Source organism: Panthera pardus, unplaced genomic scaffold (assembly GCF_024362965.1).
Source record: "Panthera pardus isolate Hobbes unplaced genomic scaffold, ASM2436296v1 HiC_scaffold_19, whole genome shotgun sequence".
NCBI classification, from domain to species: Eukaryota; Metazoa; Chordata; class Mammalia; order Carnivora; family Felidae; genus Panthera; species Panthera pardus.
Window position 1 is genome coordinate 9,461,032 of NW_026526754.1, and position 21,863 is coordinate 9,482,894.

Below are 21,863 nucleotides of genomic sequence, written 5' to 3' on the forward strand. Positions count from 1 at the left end.
TGAGGAGGGGGTAGGTCGGAGCAGGTTTGCTTGTCGATGCCTCTCTCCATGGTGGAAACAGTTTCTTTTCCCATCACCAATTCCCCTGTTTTGTTTTTTTTTTTTTGTTTTTTTTTTTTTTTTTCCTGTGCTTCTATTTTAAGAGCCTGTTTTTTTGCTGGTTGTCTTACTGGAAACTGGCCCAGCCTCACTCAGTTTTGTTTCCATGCTGCTATTAAAAGACAATGCCCAGTTAAGAGGCCTTGGAAGAGGGGCAGGACAGACACCATCTTGGGTCAGGTCATCCAGGCACATATCGATTCCTTGGATTGGAATGTGAAAAGGGTTTATTAGGTGCTTTTAATGTCTACATTGTTTTTTGATTTGTTTTTTTGATTTATTTTATTTATTTATCAAAAAAATTTTTTTAATGTTTATTTTTGAGAGAGAGAGAGAGAGAGAGAGAGAGAGAGACAGAGCACGCGTGGGGGAGGAGCAGAGAGAGAGAGGGAGACACAGAATCCAAAGCAGGCTTCAGGCTCTGAGCTGTCAGCATAGAGCCCGGCCCCGGGCTTGAACTGACAGACTGTGAGATCATGACCTGAGCTGAAGTTAGACGCTTAACTGACAGCCACCAGGCGCCCATTGATTTGTCTTTTTAAGTGGAGGTTAGCTCACTATTAGTTGTTATACCTTGAAACTTCTCTTGTGTGGAGCTCAAATACTGATGGGCCTGAATCGGAGGTCAAAGAACCCGTTTTGTGTCTTGGCATCTTTTACCAAGATAGAAAATTATGCTCAGTGCTTGGTATCCAGTCAGCCGGGACTTCTTGACATTTGGGAGAGATGTGTCCCTATGCTTTGAAGAATTTTCACATTTACTAATACAGAGTGTTTGGAGAGTCCTGAATGTCGCCTGACGTACATTCTTATCAAGATTCTTGCTTTCTGTATTTTTTTGAGCATATCCTCACACTATAGTTACCTGTCTTTTAAAACTTTTGCTCACTTATTTTTTCTCATGTGATGAACTGTTTTTATTTACATTGGCTGAAATATACAGATTGAGTTTTTAAAAAAATTATTAAGTTAGGTTTACTGAGATATAATTTATACACGGTAAAATTCATCCTTTGCAGTATACAGTTCTGTGGGTTTTGACAAAAGCATATAATCTGGTAACCACTACCATACTCAAGACGTACACAGTTTTATCTCCCTGAAAAGTTCCTTCGTGCCTCTTTGTCGTCAGCCTCTCCTACTACCTCCAGCCCTGCCAAACACCAGATCTGTTTTCTTTGCCTATAGTTTGCCTTGCTTCTTCCCAAATGTTATAAAAATGGAATGACAAACTGTAGCCTTTAAAGTCCTCCTTCTTCCGCTTAGTGTAGTGCATTTGAGATAAATCCATGTTGTTTCGTGTATTAGTAGTTCGTTTGCTTTTATTTGCTAAGTAGTATTCCCTTGTATGGATGTACCACAGTCTGTCGATTTCACCAGTTGAAGGACTTTGGGTTGTTTACAAGTTTGGAAATAAGGAAGAAAGTCTCTGTAAACATTTGCCTAGAGGTTTTGGGGAAGCCTGTATTTTCCTTTCTTTTGGGTAAATATGTAGGAGTAGGATTGTGGTTTGTATGCTAAATGCATTATTTAACTTCATGAGAAACTGCCAAACCGTTTTCTAAAGTGGCTATACCATGTTGCATTCCCTCCAGCAGTGTTTGAGAGGTTCAGTTTGCTTGCATCCATCCTCCTCAGCACTTTTTACTGGCAGTTTTTTGTCTGTTTAGTGTCCGTTCCGACACGCATGTGATGGTGGCTCGTTCTGATTTTAATTCGTATTTCCTTAATGACTAATGATGTTGAACATCTTTCATGTGCTTGTTTGCCATTTGTAGATCATCTCTGGTGAAACGTTTGTTAAAATCTTTTGATTATTTGTTATACTGGTTTGTTGTTACTGAGTTTTGAGAGTTCTTTATATATTGTGGATCTAAGTCCTTTATCAGATATGTATTTTGCACATATTTTTCCCCAGTCTCTGGATTGTCTTTTTGTTTTCTGGCTAATGTTTTTAGAAGGGTAGGCATGTTGAATTTTGATGAAGTCACTAACTGTTTTTAAAAATCCATTTCCATGTGAAGGATATGATAGACTTAATAATCTCAAATTGTGAGCCACTACCAAATTTGAATTCCACTTATAACTTGGCAAAAAATTTTGTGTTCTGGCTTGTAAGGCATCACTTTTTTGGACTCTTCATTTCGTTTTCACTCATGGTACCAATGCTAGGGCTGCCCTCCTTATTTTTTAACCAAGGAAACAAAGTTTTATGTAAGTACTCCACATCAACTATTGCCATGTGATGATGGTCAACAAAGCTGCACTGGAAGGACAGTGCCAGGTTGTCAGCCAGGCTCACTCACTGGCCAAGTGGCTCTCACATGTCAGCATTGTAGGGTGTGATGCAAGTTTGTGTCTGAGCAAAATTACAAATCGCCCCATTTCCACTAAGATGTAAGCTCCTTGAGATCAGGGACTCTTTCCGGTTTTGTTTCTTAGTGCTCACCGGTTTACTGAAGAGTATGATACAGGATATGAATCAACAGCCAGATGGAAGAGATGCATAGGGTGGGGTGTGGGGGAAGGTGCCGAGCTTCCGTGCGCTTTCCAGGCACGCCGCTCTTCCCACATCTCCACATGTTCACTGATCTGGAAGCTCCAGGCACCCTTTCTGTTTTGTTGCTGGTCCTAGAATAGGGCTTATTGCTCAGAAAACAATAGATGAAGGGTACCTGGGTGGCTCAGTAGGTTGAGCGTCCTACTCTTGGTTTCACCTCAGGTCATGATCTTGCTGTTTGTGGGATCAAACCCTGCGTCTGGCTCCATGCTGATGGTGCGGAGCCTGCTTGGGGTTCTCTCTCTCCCTCTCTCTCTGCCCCTCCCCTGCTTGAGTGTACGCCTGTGTGTGCTCTCTCTCTCCAAATAAATCAATAAAACTTAAAAGGAAAATAATAATTGATTGCTTTTCAGTGGACTTCATGAAAAGCGATACAAGAGGTCCCAAAGCAACCAAGGCTGTGACTCTCAGGGTGCAGCTGAGGACCGAGGCCAACTCTGTGAATGGCAGAGCCTGAGTGCCAGGGGACAGCCCAGAGCCCTGTCTGGGGGACCTCATGTGCCACAAATCTGTTTCTAGGAGTGTGGAGACAGATTTCCAGGGCCCTGGCCCTGACTGGACTCCTTAGGGAGGCTTCAGTTTCTGAGAGAGGAACTTAGGTGAGGACATGCCAGCATTCTGAGAAGGGCATGCTGTGAAGAAAACTCAGTCTCTGTGACTAGGTGACTCGAAACTGCTTGTGGAGTTGTGCTGTTCCATCTTCGTCTGACTACCACAGGAGCTGCATAACCCCCCACCCGACCGACCCCTGCTGCCCACCTGCCCTCAAAATGGTGTCAGGATCGGGCCAAAGTTGAAGTCACTGGCAGAGCTGAAGCCAGGCTGCCTGTGGTGGAGCCCAGCTCATCTCCACCCCATCGTCCCGCGTTTGTCCTGATACTATTTTGGCTTATGGTGTGTGGTTTCAACATTTGGGCCAGCTTTTAATCACGACACAGTCCCATCTTGTAAGGGCTGAGTGAATCCTCCAAGAGAGGAAACTGCCGAAGGGAAGATTTTCCTTAAATGTTGAGACCTTCTCTTCTTTGAGACTCTTCTATTAAAGGTAATTCAAGGTGAAAAAGGTAGTAACTCCCGATTTGGGGCAAGAGAAGAATCTGGGCAATGGGTGTGTGTGTGTGTGTGTGTGTGTGTGTTGAGGGTGTGTGTGTGTGTGTTGAGGGTGTGTGTGTGTGGGAGTTTGTGTGTGTGTGTGTTGAGGGGAGGGGGAAGGGTGTGTGTACATGTGTGTTGAAGGGAGAGGGGAGGGTGTGTATGTGTGTGTTGAGGGTGGGGGGGTTTGTGTGTGTGTGTGTTGAGGGGAGGGGAGAAGGGTGTGTGTGTGTGTGTGTGTGTTGAGGGTGGGGGGGTTTGTGTGTGTGTGTGTTGAGGGGAGGGGAGAAGGGTGTGTGTGTGTGTGTGTGTGTGTGTGTGTGTGTGTGTGTGTGTGTGTGTGTGTTGGCGGGGGAGGGCGGGGGTGGCAGTGAGCTGCGGCCAGGGAGGCAGCACTTCACGCCAAGTGGTCCCAGCTGCCCCTGGTTTCCAGGCTAATCCCAGCCCTGCTGCAGCCCATCATTCAGGGCAAGCTGCTATCATTAGTGGTTAAACATTTCTGAAACTATTCTCTCTCAACTCTGACCGCATGCCCTTTCGGGGAAGGGAGGGAGGAGTCAGGGGGAGTTAGTGGGGCCCACCCTGCTGTCATGCCCAGCTGCTCTGTAGAGGGACAAGGAGCCCTCGACTGGACGTGCTCATGGGCTTTTTGGAGCCTGTGTGTGTGACAGGACTGAGGTCGCATTTTCTATGCTGCCCACACAGCCTGCTGCCTCTTGAGTGATACAGCCCTCTGCTGTGGGCTGTGAGTACCAAATCAGAGAGGATTTTTTGTCCTTTTAAGGGGATTCTTGGCTGAAATAAACTTTCTATTAACCAGTTTTATCTCTCTTGAGCTCTCTGTCTTAAACACATATACACACATTTGCCAGTGGCTGAAGACCCGTCTTTCCCTTTGGAACTAATCTGTACTCCTCCTGCTTTCGATGAGGGCTTGTGGTAAAATGTTCAGTACTAGCATTTCTTCCCGTGATGTGGGAGTTTGAAATATTTTTCTTGACTGAGGTGTGGTTGACAGCTTTTGATTTATGAAATTAGCTCAGGGAAAAATAAGATGGAAAAAGAGAGTCCAAATTAAATCCTTATTTCCATAGCTCATTTGTGCCCTCTCTATCCATTTTTAACTGTCGTGCAGTCTTTAGGTATGAACTCCAAGGTTTGCTAGCTTTCTTCTTTCCTTCCTTTCTCCCTTCTATCCTTCCTTCCTTCCTTCCTTCCTTCCTTCCTTGCTTCTAGTTTTGGTCCAAGAAAAGACTTCTTCTTTCCTTCCTTCCTCCCTTCTATCCTTCCTTCCTTCCTTCCTTCCTTCCTTCCTTCCTTGCTTCTAGTTTTGGTCCAAGAAAAGACTTTTTCCTTACTCAAATGTGTACAAACTCAATGAAGAAAACTAGAAAAGCATAAAAGGAAAAGCTAAGGGAATTCGTGTTCACAACAAAGATAATCACTATTAACACATATTTTTTAATCACTATTGATATTTTGGCTTATTGGAAAAAGTCTGTTTCTTGTGCTAGAGTAGGTGGTTGGTGGGGGCACCTGTTCCCCCCACCCCCCCTCCCCGAGAACCTACAGGTTTGTTGTGCTGCAGGCTTGTTCCAACACGCTGATTGAGGGGGTCTCACCAGCAGAGGTGTTGTGGTAGGTATGGAGCCTTCCAGCCCAGCAGGGGACCTTTCCGTTAGAGCTCTTTAGCTTTCTATTGGCCCAGTGACCCGTGAAAGAATAGCCTGGGAGGGATTCAGTTCAAGTCCAGGCTTCCCACCCCCAGCCTCCAACCAAAGAGCATGGGCTCTTGACCTTAGACTGCTTGGATTTGAGTCTTGCTCCATTGCTTACTTTCTCTGTCTTTTTTCTTATCTGTAAAATAGGCATAATAATAGTAAGCTCCTTCCAGGGTTGTCCTGTTAAATGAGATAAAATACGTGAAGTGCACAGTGCATCATGGATATCTGTTACATGATGTTCAGGCTCAGCACGTATTATATACTTGTAGAGTAATTATTCCTTTCATTGTTGATAGTAACCTCACTGCCCCATGTCACATGGGGTAGATTGGTCTTTCTTCAATGGATAATATTTAAATGCTCTCACTGCTGAAAACTAGTAGATAATGACTAAGTAGTAGAATAGTCTCCTTTGACAAAACAGCTGGACTGAAGGGCAGGGAGGCTTAGATATTTTCACTAGTGAACAAAGTCAGGCTACAGCAGGATCGTGAGAATACATACTGCCTACTATCTGTTGTTCTGAAGTTGTCAGATAGATTCTCTGCTCCTGGATCCCACCGTTTTCCTTGTGATACAGATCCCTTTATGCATTGTTCCTCATTTGTTGGGATGGACCACGGAGTCATCTTTTCTACATAAAACATGTCAACCTGTGCATTGGCTGAGGCTGTCTGGTGCCTCTTGACTTCCTTTCCCAAGGGCAGGATGTTTCTAGCTATAGAGAAAATGGATTTGGATAAGTTTTGGGCTCTTTTTGCCTAATGGGAGAAATATGTCATCTGTAGCCTGTCCAGTGATTCTTGTTTATTTCTTACATTTGAGCCCAATAAAAATAATGTGATGGTCACAGGATATTTTGCCAGTTATTTCAGATGTGGGGGCAATTCACTCTGGATTTGTTTACTTCAAGTGGAAAAGTTTACCCAAAGTTGCCTTCTGGGTTATTACCAAGAAGGAACCTTACCTGGGTCTCTCTGTTTGGAGCCAGCTTCTGTTGAGTCAAAGACCAGAGGGGCTATTAAAGGTCTTATTTCCAATAAATAGTGAGAGAGGGAATGCGGTGACTTAGATGGGACATACTGCTGTCTTTTTCACAGTGACTTATGTCTGTCTGCTTTATACTTTGAATTTCCAGGACGCACAGACATTCAGGTGGTTCAGCCAGAACAACCACAGCAACCGGCGAGCAAAGCCCCGGTACTAGCAACCGGCACCGCCAGCCCGTCAAGAACCCAACCCACAATGGCTTGGCCAATGGCACAGGTGAGTGACAACACAAAATACCAGCCTGAATGAAAGCAGCGGCTTCTAACTTGTGCTCACATGGAGCCAGGACTCTGCTGTGTCAGGATGTAGGGTGGGCGAGAGAAGACTCCAATACTGAAATGAACTTGAACCCATCACCTTTTCCATTGGCCCATCTTCTTTTGTCTCTGGCCAAGGTTATTCTCCATATGACTCTATACACTCTTCTAAAATATTACTTTGCACAAAAATAAAGAGTACTGATTTTTAAAATTCATTTCTTATCAGTATTGGGGGCAAGGGGTATCTTATTTCTAGATGATACATTTTTTATTTCCTTAATTTAAGGAAATGCTCAGACTAGGGAGAAAGAAGACTAAGTATTGTTGCTCCGAGCTGGGTTTGAGAAGATGGCGGCACCGTTGGATCGGTTGGGATGCTGACTAGGGGCAGAGCCAGGTGCCATGGGATTGGGGTGGGGAGGGCACATTCTGTGGCTGTGAGAGTATTTGTCCCATTTGAGAATAGGTGCCCCTTCTGTGTCCACAGAAAACTTTCCTGCCCTTGATTCTGCTTCTCTGTAAGTGGGAAGGGAAGGACCTATTTCAAAACAAATCATTTTTTGTCATGCTTTCCTTCTGTCTCATCAGGACGGTGTCGAATTAGAAAGGAAAAAGAAGTCCATTTTTCTAAATGTCTTGAAAATCGTCAAAGCTTTAGTATGGCCGATCGTTTGCTCATTTGTTTTAATTTGAAGCAGTTGGGAATGGACTTGGGTGTTTGCTTCAATAAACTGTAGAAATGTCGGTGTTTAAATCAGCATGTGACATCGAATTTTGTAGATGCTTGTGATAGCAGAGGTGTGGCCCAGAGAGCAGAGATCTGGAGCAGCAAGCCTGTTCACGTAGCATTCCCGTGGTATTGTTACTCCTCTTTGCGAGACCAGCATACTGAGTAGCACAAATCGGTTAGCGTTACTTTCTAGTGACTTTCCTATAGATGCGAGCTGCAGAGCCCGTCTGATAGTTTATGGTGTTTAGTTATACCATTATGTGCACCAGGCTGCAGGATGCAGTGGCCTGTGCTTGTTTCAGTGTATCTGTGGTGGCCTGGCTTACTCCTTGGAGTTTGGGACCTGCTTGAAGAAATCGAGTTAGCTGGCTCACCCTGAGCCTTAAGGATAAGGATGAGCTGGAGGTGGGGAGTACAGGCGACGACCATCTCATCCTCCCGGTGTCCCTGTGCCAGCCACCATATCCAAGCGCTGGAACATCCAGTCATCGCAGCCACGGCGGGTGGTGGGGCGGGGGCCTGGCCTCCAGTCTGTGTGAAGAGGGTGGCCAGGTGGTGGCTGTGGACTGTGTTAGAGAACACCTGATGCGGCTCCGTGAACACCAGTAAACATGCTTCCCTTAGAGAAAGAAGTCGCTTGTGGAGGAGGGCCAGCCCTTACAAATGGGGAAGGGGAACTGGTTTCTTCAGAACCACTTGTTTCCTGGAGGCTGTGGCCAGGCTACCAACCCCTTCGTTTCTCAGGGGTCTATATTCCTTGACACTGGTTTCCTTCAGTCATCTCTGCTTTTCTTACAAAAAACTATTGGTAAATTGACTTTATATGGTGATGGTCTTTGAGTCACTTTCCTTGGATACCAGAAGAGATCTGTGTTTCCCCTATGTTTATTTTTAGGTACCTTTGTGTGTTATCCTTATCTCCAGGAACATTATGTTTCAGCAGACGAGGCAGGTGCCAGCCGTGTCCTCAGAAAGCCAAAGCTGCCTTGGGCATGTTTTATGGTGGTGTATCTGAATGCCTAGACTGTTCCCAGAACCCGTCTGTGAGGGACGGTTGTTGCGTTTTGGGGATTTCTGCCTGTTAAAATACTAAGGCCTTGGCCTCCGTCTCGTCTCTCTCCTTTCTGCTGTGATGACGCTTCACCTTTGCCTCACAGCCAGTCTGGACTTTGTAGGCTCTTTCACGTCTACCCAAGGGGTACAGAAAGATCTTACCTTCCCTTCGGGGAGCAGACGGAAGCCCACTCTTTGGCAGCACAAGACAAGAAGGGAGTTTGCGGCCGTGAATGAGGACATCTTCATCCTTCAATACTCTGCTCTTAGAGCTGTGAGGACCAGTTCCAAAATGGTGGTGGCAGCGAGCTGTGCCTCCAGGAAATATTTCCACAGACACACAAGATTGATTTAGCAAGCCTTTCTGGCTGTGCTCTGCAGTTATGCATGAAAAAGACATTTGGGGCAAAAACAGAACCGAGTTCCAGGTGTTTTTTTTCATGTTGTCACAACTGTAAAGTATCCATTTTTATAAAATGAAAGTGAATGGCAGCCCGTCTGTATAAACCTAATATTACCAAGGTTTGGAAGTGGTGCATTTGAGAAGTAGACGAGTGGTATATAGCACTTCATTGAGGCTTGTGTGCCATGAGTGACTTTGTGACTTTTATTGAAAACTTTACCAAGAAAATTACATCTCTTACTCGTCTCTTAAATGTGATTTCCATGCACATGAAGTCTGGAGTCACGCTGGCCGCGCTCAGTGGTGGGCCTTAGTTTTCTCATCAATAAAATTAGGACAAGAGTCTATATCTCAGAAAGTTGTTATAAGGAATAAATTATATAAAGCATATAGAGTGCCTAAGACCTCAAAGTTAGCTTTTGTCTTGATGAATAATTTCATACAATTGTAGTTATGTAGCATGGGTATGTGGGATTTTTTTAGTCTCTTATTTTTTATACACGCTTCTATGTATCTGTTGTCTTGTTTATTTTTTTTTTAGTGGCCTCATACTACTTCATAGTTAATATTCATTTACCCATTCTTCAATTCTTATGTATTTCTCTGTTGTAAAACAAAATCCTAATGCAAATGTCTTTGCACACAGCTTTGTTTCTTCCTGAATAAAGTTCTTGAGTCAGAGGATACCAATGTTTAGAAATGAGATCAGATGTATGTTACCAGATTGCCTTCCAAAGGGATTGAAGCAATCATATATTCCAAAGCAGTATGAATTTTCCATTAGATGGTATATGAGGTTTATTTTTTTCCTGAAACCTTATAAATACTGGTTTATCATTTTGCCAGTAGCTCTTAAGTGTCGCTTCATTGTGGAACCTAATCGCATGTTTTCAGTTCTTCGTTGCTCCACCGTTTCTTTCCTCTTGTGTGATTTTTTTCATAGAATTTGATTTTTTTTCTTGATATTTGGAAGTTTATTTTAGAGATTTGTATGTTAGAGATTGCTTTTTTTTTTTAAATTGTGGCAGAATATACATAGGCATTAAACATTTGAAGTATGTAATTTAGTGGCATTAATTACATTCTCACTGTTGTGCAACTGTCACCACCTCTCTGCACTTCTAGAACTTTTTCATCTTCCCAAACTGAAACTCTGTACCATCTATCTATCTATCTATCTATCCATCCATCCATCCATCCATCCATCCATCTGTAGCTTATTTATTTATTTTGAGAGAGAGAGAGAGAGAGAGAGAGAGAGAGAGAGAACACGAGAGTGTGGGGGAGGGGCAGAGAGAAAAGGAGAGAGAGAATCCCAAGCTGTGTGGGCTTGATCCTCATGAACCATGTGATCATGACCTGAGACGAAATCAAGGATTGGCTCCTTACTAGGCCAAACCACCCAAGAGCCCCTGAAACTTTGTACCCTTTAAACAGTATTTTTTTCCTTTCCATCTGCCCTCCAACACCAGTCCTTGGTAACCTCTCTTCTACTCTCTTTAACAGTTTATTTGTTCTAGGTACCTCATAGAAGTGGAACAATTTTTCCTTTTGTCTCTGGCTTATTTCACTTGTCATGTTTTCCAGATTCATCCATGTTGTAGCCATGTGTCAGAATCTCATTCCTTTTTAAGGCTGAATAACATTCCACTGTATGTGAATGTTACATTTTATGTATCCATTCAGCTGTTGATGGACATACAATTGTGCCTACCCTTTGGCTAGTTTGAATAATATTGAATAATGCTGTTGTGAATAGGGGTGTACATGTATCTGTTTGAATCCCGGCTTTCAATTCTTTTGACCATAAACCTAGGAGTAGAGTTGATGGGTTTTATGTATGATAATTCTGTGTATCTTTTTGAGCATTCCTCAAACTATTTTCATGGCAGATGCACCATTTTACATTTCCTCTAGCAATGAATGAGTGTTCCAGTTTTTCCATATCCTTGCCAACACTTGTTTCCTGATTTTTTTTTTAATAGCCATCTCAATATATATGAAGTACTTAGGTATACGTTTTATCTGTTACATTTATGATTGTACGTTTACCCCCATGTGTGGTTTTACATTTTTCTCTCATTTTCTGTGGCTTTTATAGAAAAGGAGATAGAAAATTTAAAAATAATTATGCCTGAACATTCTTTTTTTTTGAGAGAGAGAGAGAGCACGAGCGTGCGCGCGAGCACACAAGTGAACAAGGGGCAGAGAAAGAGAGAACGCACAGCGGGGCTCACCCAAAGTGGGGCTCATGTTCTACCTGAAGCAGGGCTTATGTTCACCTGAAGTGGGACTCCAGCTCATGAACCGTGAGATCACGGTGAGATCATGACCTGAGCCGAAGTCAGAGCTTAACCGACCGAGCCACCCAGGTGCGCCATGTTTTTCTAATGTCTCAAAGGGCTAGTCCTGCCTTATAACTGTTTCTCCATGATATTCTTTGGTAGTTTATACATTTTCAAAACAAATTTCAGACTTTGAGTTTTTAGAAGCGTGGTGGGATGTAAATGGAAATTGGGTGAATTAGCCAGGAAAGGACTAAATTTTCCCATCAGGTAACATGGTATGGCTTTGTCCATTTACAAGTTTCTCTTCTTGTTTTTCACCTAATTTTTCTTCTTTTTTTCTATCTAATTTAGTTTTTCTTTCTATAAGCCTCACCCACCCTGTGTCATGCTAATTATGAAAGGTTTTTCTAGCTCTTTTTTTATTTTATTTTTTTAATGTTTATTTAATGTTTGAGAGAAAGACACAGAGTGCAAGTAGGGGAGAGGCAAAGAGAGAAGGAGACACAGAGTCTGAAGCAGGCTCCAGGCTCTGAGCTGTCAGCACAGAGCCCAATGCGAGGCTTGAACTCACTAACCATGAGATCATGACTTGAACCAAAGTCAGACACTCAACTGACTGCACCACCCAGGCGCCCCTTGGTTGCTCTTAGGAAGAACTGAGTAGTCCATTGCCTTGGAAATACATTGCTTGTGTTTCATGGACAAGAGATAGTGACTGCTTTACTGTGCATTGTATATTACGAGCTGATCTTCAGTTTAAAAAGTTTCCATTGTTGGCAGTTGCCTTCGCCATGCCCGGATGTGGGGGCTTTGTATACCAAGAACCCCACACTACTCTGCACACACCTGAAGATCTTGGAACACACAGTGAGCTGGCAGCATGTCCGGGATTAAGAACAAGAATTTACAAATCCTGATCTTTTTTTGGCTAACTGTGACAAGTATGTCTCAGCCCTGAATGAATATCTGATTCATAAAGTTAGAGTGTTTAACCAACATCACAGAGGGAACCTTGTGAAATACTCCTTGTTGTGGAAACCAGAGGCCATTCAACTGCCATTTTACCTACTTGCCCCATTTACCCTGTCGTCTTGGTACAGGAAAGCCGTCAAAGCAATCTTCACTTCTCCTCCTGTCCCTCCGTTGTTTTTACTTAATGGTATTCTGGATTTGAATACTGGTTTTGCTGTTTGCTACCTGCGTGGCGCTGTCTGGGTGGAACCTCTGTGAGCTTCGGTTTTGTCTTAAATACGATGGGAATAGCATCTTCCTCACAGAGCTATTGGGCAGATAAATGGGCTAATGAAAAAAAATTTGCTAAAGACACTGCAGGATCCTGGATTGGTTCTTGTAACATAAAAAGGACCTTAGTGGAGAAGCTGGCGAATCCAAATAAAGTCTTAAGTTTAATAGTAATACATTGGTGTTCATTTTTTAGCTTTCACAAATGTGCTATGCTTATATAAGATAATATGCCCTTGACTCAGTTTCCCCTAATATTGCTATCTTTGTACTATCTTTCCAACTTTTGTTTTTTGAAAACTTAGATATTCTATTTTTTTTTAATTTATTTTTTAATTTACATCCAAGTTGGTTAGCACATAGTGCAACAATAATTTCAGGAGTAGAGTCCAGTGATTGATCCCTTGTGTATAACACCCAGTGCTTATCCCAACAAGTGTCTTCCTTAATGCCCCTTACCCATTTAGCCCCTCCCCCTCCCACAACCCCTCCAGCAACCCTCAGTTTGTTCTCCGTATTTAAGAGTCTCCCTGTTTTTATATTATTTTTGGTTCCCTTCTCTTTGCAACTTTTCTAGAAGTCTAAAATTATTCCAAAATAAAAATGAAAAGGAAAGAAACTGCTTTGCAATTGATAGTGTTACATAAATATCAGGTGGTTTTATTTCAGATTTCTTTCCCTAGATTATTAGATTTAGTCCAGCAAGTATTTAGTGAACAAATATTTGTCAAATGCCATTTTGGTAAGCACCATGGATGGTGTAAAGAATTATAAAATAAGGTTTCTGCCTTATAATCTCTTTTAAAAAAAGAAGCTCAAGACACTGTTTCCTAAGTACCAGCACAGCAGATGTCACAGGGGCTGTGTGTTTGAGTAGCTGGGACCACAGGTGTTGTGGGATCCACAAAGGGGATCAGTCTCGTCTAAGTAGTGGAGAGAGGGGCTGAAATGAGCAAGGGGGTGTAGGCAAGGTCATAGGAGACAGAGAGTGGAAGTAGTGAAAAATGAAGGAAACAAATTTTCCCTTGTTCTCAAGAAGGATGTAGTCTTTGAGGGGAGGTAAGTTGTGTATATCACATCATTAGGATTAATAGAGAACATTGACAATATAGTTTGAATAGAGCTAAACTATAAAATACAGCAATTCTGTAAGGCATGACTAAATTTTAACTTCTTGTCTTTCTCAGTCCAGTTTTTTTCCTCTAATTGAAGCCACTTCATGGCTTCATTAGGGGACTCTCACTGGTTTATCATTGTGACTGTAGGCCAGTGACTTCATTGTTAATTGTCTGAACTTCAGTGTCTTCTGGATATAAGCTGTGATGGGTGGATTTATTTCTGAGGTTCTTTCAAGCTCTCACGTTCTAAGAATGTGTGTATATGTGTACACACACATACACTTTTTGAGAACAGAAGAGTATAAGCATGGACACAAAGTTGTCAGCTCGAGGATACCTGGCTGTCATACTCTATTTCCAAATCAAAGCATAGCACAAAGCTTCAAAACAGATGAGCTACTGTGGTGGATCCCAGGCTCTCGGGTGGGTCTGTGGACAGATACAATCCTGGTGGGAACCCCCCCTTTTTTTTTGAAATGGATTTCTTTTTCTTTTTTTTTAATTTATTTATTTATTTTGAGAGAGAGAGAGAACCCAAGAAAAAAGGAAAGAGAGAATCCCAAGCAGGCTTTAGCTCAGAGTCGGATGGTGATCCCATGAGCCGTGAGATCATGCCCCGAGTGGAAATCAAGAGTCAGCGCTTAACTGCTTAACTCATTGAACCACCCAGGCACCCTGGTGGGAACCCTTCTAACTAGATTGGAGGGTCTTTTCCATTGGCATGGAAAATGGGCCTCTGCTTTTGTTCTTTTCCTGGTCGACAGTTTCATAATAATTATTTTTAACAGGTAGTACATGTACATTCTGAAAATTTTAAAAGTATAAGTAGCTCAAACAGTGTAAAGGGTCCTTCCTGTTCCAGTCCTGTAGCCTCCAGTTTCCTCCCCGGAGGCAGTCACTGTTGTGTTCCTTATGATTCTTTCAAAGCTATTCTTTGACTGTACAAGCATATGCACACATATTCTTTGAAAACACACACACACACACATACACGGTAGCATAATATATATGCTGTTCTGCACCTTCGCATTTAATAATTATCTTAGAAATGTTTGCATAGAATCTGAAGCAAACTTGAAGAGCTTTGCCTCTTTCCTTCTCTGCTAAACCCAGCCAGAGATGGGGACAATTTTAGTCTCATAAAAAAACAGTAATCACCGTGGATTTGACTATTTTAAATATGTTTAAATCCAAGAGCTCATCATGAATGATCTTTACACAGAACAGAATTTCACTGTTCATTTTTGGAGACCAGTGAGTAAAAGGAAAGACTCAAGCATTTCTCCTGCCTTTTCTTTACAAACTGAACCTCAAGGTAGCCAAAGAGTTGATGAGGGACAGTTTCTCTTACAGGCAATGATAGAATTAGAATATAACTGTTTTGCAGTCCACAGCCAATTTACGTTTAGGTAATAATCCCCAGCGGCTGCTGGCATTGCCAAAGGGTGATGACCAGATGTTCTGTGCCTCCTGATGGAGGTATGCAAAGTCCATCTGTGTCACAAACATTGAGTTCATAAAAGTAAAAATAATATTATAATGAATCTAACCCCGGTCTTTAAATATTATTGGCTCATGGCTGTTTTAATTTCATCTACAGGCCTCCCCCACCTCTGTTCTCCACACCCATCCCCACTCCCCCCCCCCCACTTCCCTATGAATGCATTTAAATTTCTCATTATCGATGGAGTGCCTGAGTGGCTCAGTTGGTTAAGCGCCTGACTTTGGCTCAGCTCATGATCTCACCATTCCTGAGTTTGAGCCCCGCGTTGGGCTCTGTGCTGGCAACTCAGGGCCTGGAGCCTGCTTCCAATTCTGTGTCTCTCTTTCTCTCTGCCTGCCCACCCCCCCCCCCCCGCCCCCCGCCCCGCATCTTTCTCTCTCTCAAAATTAAATAATAAAAAAATTAAATTTTTTAATATTGCCAGCTGTTCTCCAGAGATGTTCTAATAATTTCTACTCCTACCAGTGATAGGTGAAAATGCCAGTTCTTCCTACACCCTTATGAGCGTGCGATTAACTATTTTTGTTCTTACCAATCTGATAGGTTAAACAATGGTATTTCATCATAGTCTTCAATTACATTTCTCATCTCATAATTGAAATTGAGCATCTTTTAATACATTTAGAGGTAATTTGTATTTCCTCTACTCTGAAGTGTCTGTGCATGTTTTTGGTCTTTTTCTAATTGATTTGTAGAGGTTCTTTTCATATCAAAGAAATTAGCCATTAGTCTGTAATATGGGTTGGTAATAATTTTCCCCAACTGGTTTTTCTTTGATTTTGATTTTGCTTGTGATTTTTTTTTTTTGCCACTTAAATTAAAAAAAACTTTAATGTAGTTGAATTCATCCATCTTTTATGTCTTCTCGATTTTGTGTGATACTTCAAAAAGTCTTTTACACTTTGAGATAAAAGTAACCTCCTCTGTTTACTTCCTCTTAAGTTTCATTTCTTATGTCAAAATTTTGGATTCATGTGGAATTCATTTTCATGTAACGAGTAAGGTAGGGATAAAACTCATTTTTTCCCCCAGTATATTACCCAGTCATCACAGCAATATTTATTGAATAATCTCTTTACTGCAGTCATTTAAAATGCCACCTTTGTCATGTACTAAATTCTTACGTGTATTTAATTCTGTTTCTGGAGTTCCTTATTAATTTCATCACCATCTGCTTATTTGTGTGTCAGTACCACATTGTTTTAATTGTTGTGGCCTGATGGTGTGTTAATACTCTAGAGAATTACCCGTCCCTCCACAACACTCTTCTTTAGAATTTTGGTGGCTGTTCTTCTGCATTTAGTTTTTCTTAAAACTTTTAAAATTAAAAAAAAAAAAAAATTTAATGTTAATTTTGAGAGAGAGAGAGAGAAACCGAGTGTGAGCTGGGAGGGACACAGAGAGGGGGAGACACAGAATCCGAAGCAGGCTCCAGGCTCTGAGCTGTCAGCACAGAGCCTGATGTGGGGCTCAAACCCGCAAACTGCGAGATCATGACCTGAGCCGAAGCTTAACCAGCTGAGCCACTCAGGAGCCCCTAGTTTTTCTTATAACTTTTAGAGTGAATTTATTTAGTTCTCAAAAATGTGATTTTTTTTTTTTTTTGTATTGGAATTGAGTAAAATTTATAGATTTGCATGAAGAGAATTGTCATCTGCTGTGTTTTACTAATTTGGCTGAGATAGAATAGGAAATAGAAGTATGAAGTCTCGCATTTGTGTTGGGGAAACACCAGTTGCATGAGATGGAGCCATTTATTAAACAACTAATTTAGCTGATGTTGCCAGACAGTATTTCATACACTGGGGAGAAAGCAAATGGATTGATCACAGGTAGTCCCTAGGCTCTTTTCCATTTCTTTTTTTTTTTTTTTTCTTCAACGTTTTTTATTTGTTTTTGGGACAGAGAGAGACAGAGCATGAACGGGGGAGGGGCAGAGAGAGAGGGAGACACAGAATCGGAAACAGGCTCCAGGCTCCGAGCCATCAGCCCAGAGCCTGACGCGGGGCTCGAACTCACGGACCGCGAGATCGTGACCTGAGCTTAAGTCGGCCGCTTAACCGACTGCGCCACCCAGGTGCCCCTCTTTTCCATTTCTTAAGATCAAGCGGCATCACAGCCTGTGAAGAAATTTGGTTTCAGCTGGTTACCAGTCTCAGGTTAGCCAAGAGGATTATATGGTTGCTTCAGAGTTGTTACAATCTTGGCTTGCTTTAGAGGATGTGCCAAGAGGGAGAAGCAGAGCATGGTAAATGAGTAGTTCAGGCTCTGGAAGCAGGCAGTCAGGGTGTGAATTAGGTGCCCGTCAACCTCAGCAGGTTATTTAACCTCTTTGAGCCTCAGTTGCCACAACTGTAAACTGGGGATATTAATTGTACCGAATGTGTACGGTTGTATGTGAGGCTGACATGAGAGAATCCAAAACGCTTTGCACTTTGCCTGGCATACACTGGGGTTCTGTACAAGTTAACTAATACCACTTCTATTGGAAAGCTGAGTGCGCTGGTCTGATGGGATCTGATTTATTTTGTTCCGTTCCTGCTGTCATTATTGAGGAGAGGCAGTAGAAGAAGATACCTAGAAGAAAGCAGCCTGGTGATAAGAAGGGAAGGGCCTAGAAGCATTAAAGCAAGAGCAGGCCTTCTAACTGGAGAAGGTGGATGAGAAAGGGGGTGGCCGGGTACTTAGTCTGCATTGCGTGGGGCTGGGGCTAAGATCAGTTAATGGAATCCACTTACTTAACATGAGGAAAACCTGCCGGCGGGTACCTCTGTTCAACAATGGAATGGGTCTGTAGCAAGCTCCTGTCAGACGAAGTGTGTAAGAAGAATCTAGATAGTATGTTTGTTGCATTTGAAACCGCAAAAAGAATTTCTGAATTAGGCAGATGAGCTGAAATCACACCTAAGAGGTTTTCCTACAAAATTCTAGTATAAATGTGCATATGTGCAATCACATATAGAAAATTCTCTGCCTATGGCTTATCTACTTTCGCAGAATTCTTCGGAAACTTTGATCCCTTTTGGAGTGGGAGGACATTGCAGTGTCTTAGAGTCCTTGTGAACATGAGTGGTCATCAAAGAAATAAAGAAATGGAGAAATAAGGAGACTCGGAACAGGCTTATTTGACTTCTCTTTGTCTATTGTTACCTTGAAGACAAGTCCTTTATCTTTAGAGCCCATCTTTTTCATCTGCAGTATTCATCTTTGTTCCGTACTTTGAGCATGAGTCTTTGAAAGAACAAACACATTGTTGGAAATTTTGGCCTCTGCGAGTAGAGAGAGCTTTTTGAAGGAAGTTACCATTTGTACCCAGCAGACAAATGACAAGTTTAAAGAGAGGAATATGACCCTATAAACGTGGCATTGGCTTGCTTCATTTAGCACCAACACACCTCCCTGTTACCCTCCTTCCTGCTACTCTTTTATTGCAATATGTGATCATAATATGTTAGAAAAATTCAATGAAAGTATAAAAAAGAGGTAACACTTAATATATTTATTTCAGATCCCTCTCCCGATTTTTTTTGGTGGGGGTGGGGAGGAAGTGGGGACAGGCCATTACTGACTTGCTCTCATTTCCAAAGTTATGTTTTGTAGAACTTTTTGCTGTCACCAGATACATGCATGGTAAAATTATAAGGTACTATGTTACCACTTTAAGTGAAAAATCTAGTAAACGTGAACACAAGTCTGAGTCGATCTCTTGAATAGGATTTCTGTACTTCCAGTGAATGATGAACCCGCTGCAGCCACTGATCCTGAAGAGTCCTCTGTTGTTGGTGTGGCACCCTCGCCTGCTGCGGTGTCGAGTGTGACCCCGAACCCCACTGCAGTGTCTCTCCCTGTTCCAGCCACACCGGCGGAAGGCGAGGAGCCCAACACTTCAGGCACACAGCAGCTCCCAGCGTCTGCTCAGGCCCTTGATGCTCTGCCTGCTGGGTGAGTAGCCTTCCAGCAGTGCTACCCCCACTCAAATCTGAGGCTCCTTCGCTAGGACAGAAACAACGTGGTTATTTATTACCTCGTGGCTCGTGGTCTCTGGGGACGCTGCCATGCATAGGAGCGAGGGAGGTGTAGAAGACCTGCTCGTTCTCCATAAATCTTAAAAAGAATCTAAATCATCAGGGGCAGAATCAATGCTACCTTATACCACGACTTGGAAAAAAGAGTGTGGCTTTTATGGAACAAGGAGCTCATTTTGCCTTCCTTAGTCTTTGGAGGGTGTTTGCCTAGATCCTGCTTAGAAAACAGCTTTTCTCTCTTTATCTTAACAGTCTATAGAGGGCTTTAGTCTCTGAATATTACTGTATATTACTCCTGTAGCCGGGGCTGATGGTAATTAACATGGACTACTAGTTTTCTTGCCATCCTATGGTTTAGACAGTAAAGACCTTGGATGATAAGAAGATGGCCCCACTAAGACCAAGGGAAGTTCCAGTTTGACTAGGTAGCAAATAGAGATTAAAGCATGGACCTGGGAATCAAATCAATCTGGCTTCAAATCCCCACTGGACCCTATGTGACCTTGCTCAAATGGCTTACCGTCTGTGTAAGGGGGGATTAACAATCATGCATAGCTCTCCAGGAAGTTAAGGGCATGTGTGAAGTGCTCACCCAATGGAGGATGTTCCAATCGGTGAATATTTTTGAATTGGCTGTGAAGGAGCCATAAAGGAAGGGAATGGTTCTGAACTGAGAAATGAAGTCTTATCTCAGCAACTACCAGTCATAGTCAGGGCCCGTCCTATTGTGGTCCCAGGATCCATCCTAGTTTATCAGTTTGGTACTGACAAACCAGTGTCCGTATCACCACAGTCATTGTGGTCTGGCTGGTGGTGGTGGTGGTGGTGGTGGTGGTGGTCGTGGCATGTAGGTGGGTCCTCTGTACCCTTGTAATTAATTCATAAGGGAAAGGGGAAGGACGCATTGTCTCTAGCTTGATGTATAATATGCCATGTGTTCTTAAGCCTCTTTAGAAAACCCACTTGTTAGAAACAAAAATCGTAAATCTGAAGGCAGATGTGATTTTTACCACATACATATCACATCCTTAGCATTTGGCATACTACCTAACATATTTCTTAATAAAGTATGATGAATAAATGAAGAGTATTGCAAATAGTTTCTAATAACTCAAACCTGGAGAGAATTGGGGTATTGAGAGGTGGCTCTGAAAAGTTTTTGTGAAGTTTTTGATTTTGCGAGAAGATTAATAACCAATTGCTTGTGTCCAGCTCTTCCCTACAGAGATTTATTTTCTCTTTTATATGTGGTAAAGGATACTAGAAAGGCCTTTGTTTGGTTTGTAATTTCAAATCTGTATGCTGTAATTTGGGGGGAACAGAGCAGAATCATTTTGGCAGAAAGGAGAGAAAATGGCTGCTCGTGTCCCCTGTGAGCTGTTTGTTTTCTTTTTGCTGAGCAAATGCCTGGAAGGCCGGCTTCACTCCTGTGTCAGTCACAGGCAATTAGGGCTAATGGCTCAACATGTCTTTATGTAGGGTGTGTGTGAGGGTTACTGTTCTCCGGGATTGGGCTCTTCCTGTTTCCAGGCAGCTGGAAAACTCCAGGCTCTGAAAACACTCTTTATTCTGAGTTTGGCAGATGGAGCAGCCCAGGGAAGCCGATTCCCCACCCCCACCTTTGCCAGAGGCTGAACACTCTTCTGAGGTGGAGTTTGAACACTCTCTTTTCCTTAGAGCATTTAGAATGTGATGAGATCCGCGTGTGGGTCCCCTGTGTGGGACATGTATGACAGTCCGGAGAAGGGTATTGAGACCCAGTTTTCCATCCTAAGGCAGCAACCCCTAAGACAGCAGGGAGCTCAGTACTTTGCAGGCTGTCTCAGGCCCAGGAGATTGGAGATTGCCACCAGGACTGCTGGGTGTGTGGCATGAGGATGGCGTGTTTCCGGTTCACTGCTCTGTGATGGCAGGTCGGAGAGGACATGCCGCCTGCAGTGACCCTTCCAAGTCACAGACCTACCGTCACCACACCAGCTTCTTTACAAGTTCAGGAGATCCAGACAAGAGCGGTTATTCCTTTACTCCTGGTATCTTGGCTTTAGGAGTCAGGAGACCAATTTTAACTATCTTATTTTATTTTATTTTACTTTATTTTATTTTATTTATTTTTATTTTTAAACGTTTATTTATTTTTGAGACAGAGAGAGACAGAGCATGAACGGGGGAGGGGCAGAGAGAGAGGGAGACACAGAATCTGAAACAGGCTCCAGGCTCTGAGCGGTCAGCGCAGAGCCCGACGCGGGGCTCGAACTCACGGACCGTGAGATCATGACCTGAGCCGAAGTCAGACGCTCAACCAACCGAGCCATCCAGGCGCCCGCCCCCCCCTTTTTTTTTTCTTAAACGTAATTTTAACCTTTTTAAATCAACCTCTGAATAATGACATTTCACACCGAGAATGCTACCATGGCTGCCTACTGTCGTTGGGGATAAATTCTCAAATCCTTAATCAGGCCTAAAAAGCCCCACACCATATGACCCCACCTACCCCTCCGACCTTCCATGGAAGACTCTCTCTGCCTTGCTCTCTAAGCTCCAGCCTTAATAACTTAGGCTGGTTTGACAGATGGACCTCCCTTTCTCTGGACTTAGGACCCTTCACCGTGCAGGTCGCTCTTTCCTAACACTCACTGTTTTTTCCATTAATCAGTCAGCACTTCCCCTGGGAATCCTTCCTTGATCCCTGGCAGACAAGGTCAAACTGCCGTGCCT

The 21,863-nt window shown here is 42.9% G+C and overlaps 1 protein-coding gene across 2 annotated transcripts in view; it reads left to right on the top strand.

Moving 5' to 3' along the window:
* WWP2 (WW domain containing E3 ubiquitin protein ligase 2) overlaps positions 1 to 21,863 on the top strand; it is a 149,877-nt gene that overhangs the window by 84,019 nt on the left and 43,995 nt on the right. For both annotated transcript variants that reach the window (XM_019455404.2, XM_019455405.2), the window contains 2 exons: positions 6,614 to 6,741; positions 18,855 to 19,065. In XM_019455404.2, coding sequence (XP_019310949.2) covers positions 6,614 to 6,741; positions 18,855 to 19,065 — 339 coding nt within the window. The remainder of the gene's footprint in view (positions 1 to 6,613; positions 6,742 to 18,854; positions 19,066 to 21,863) is intronic.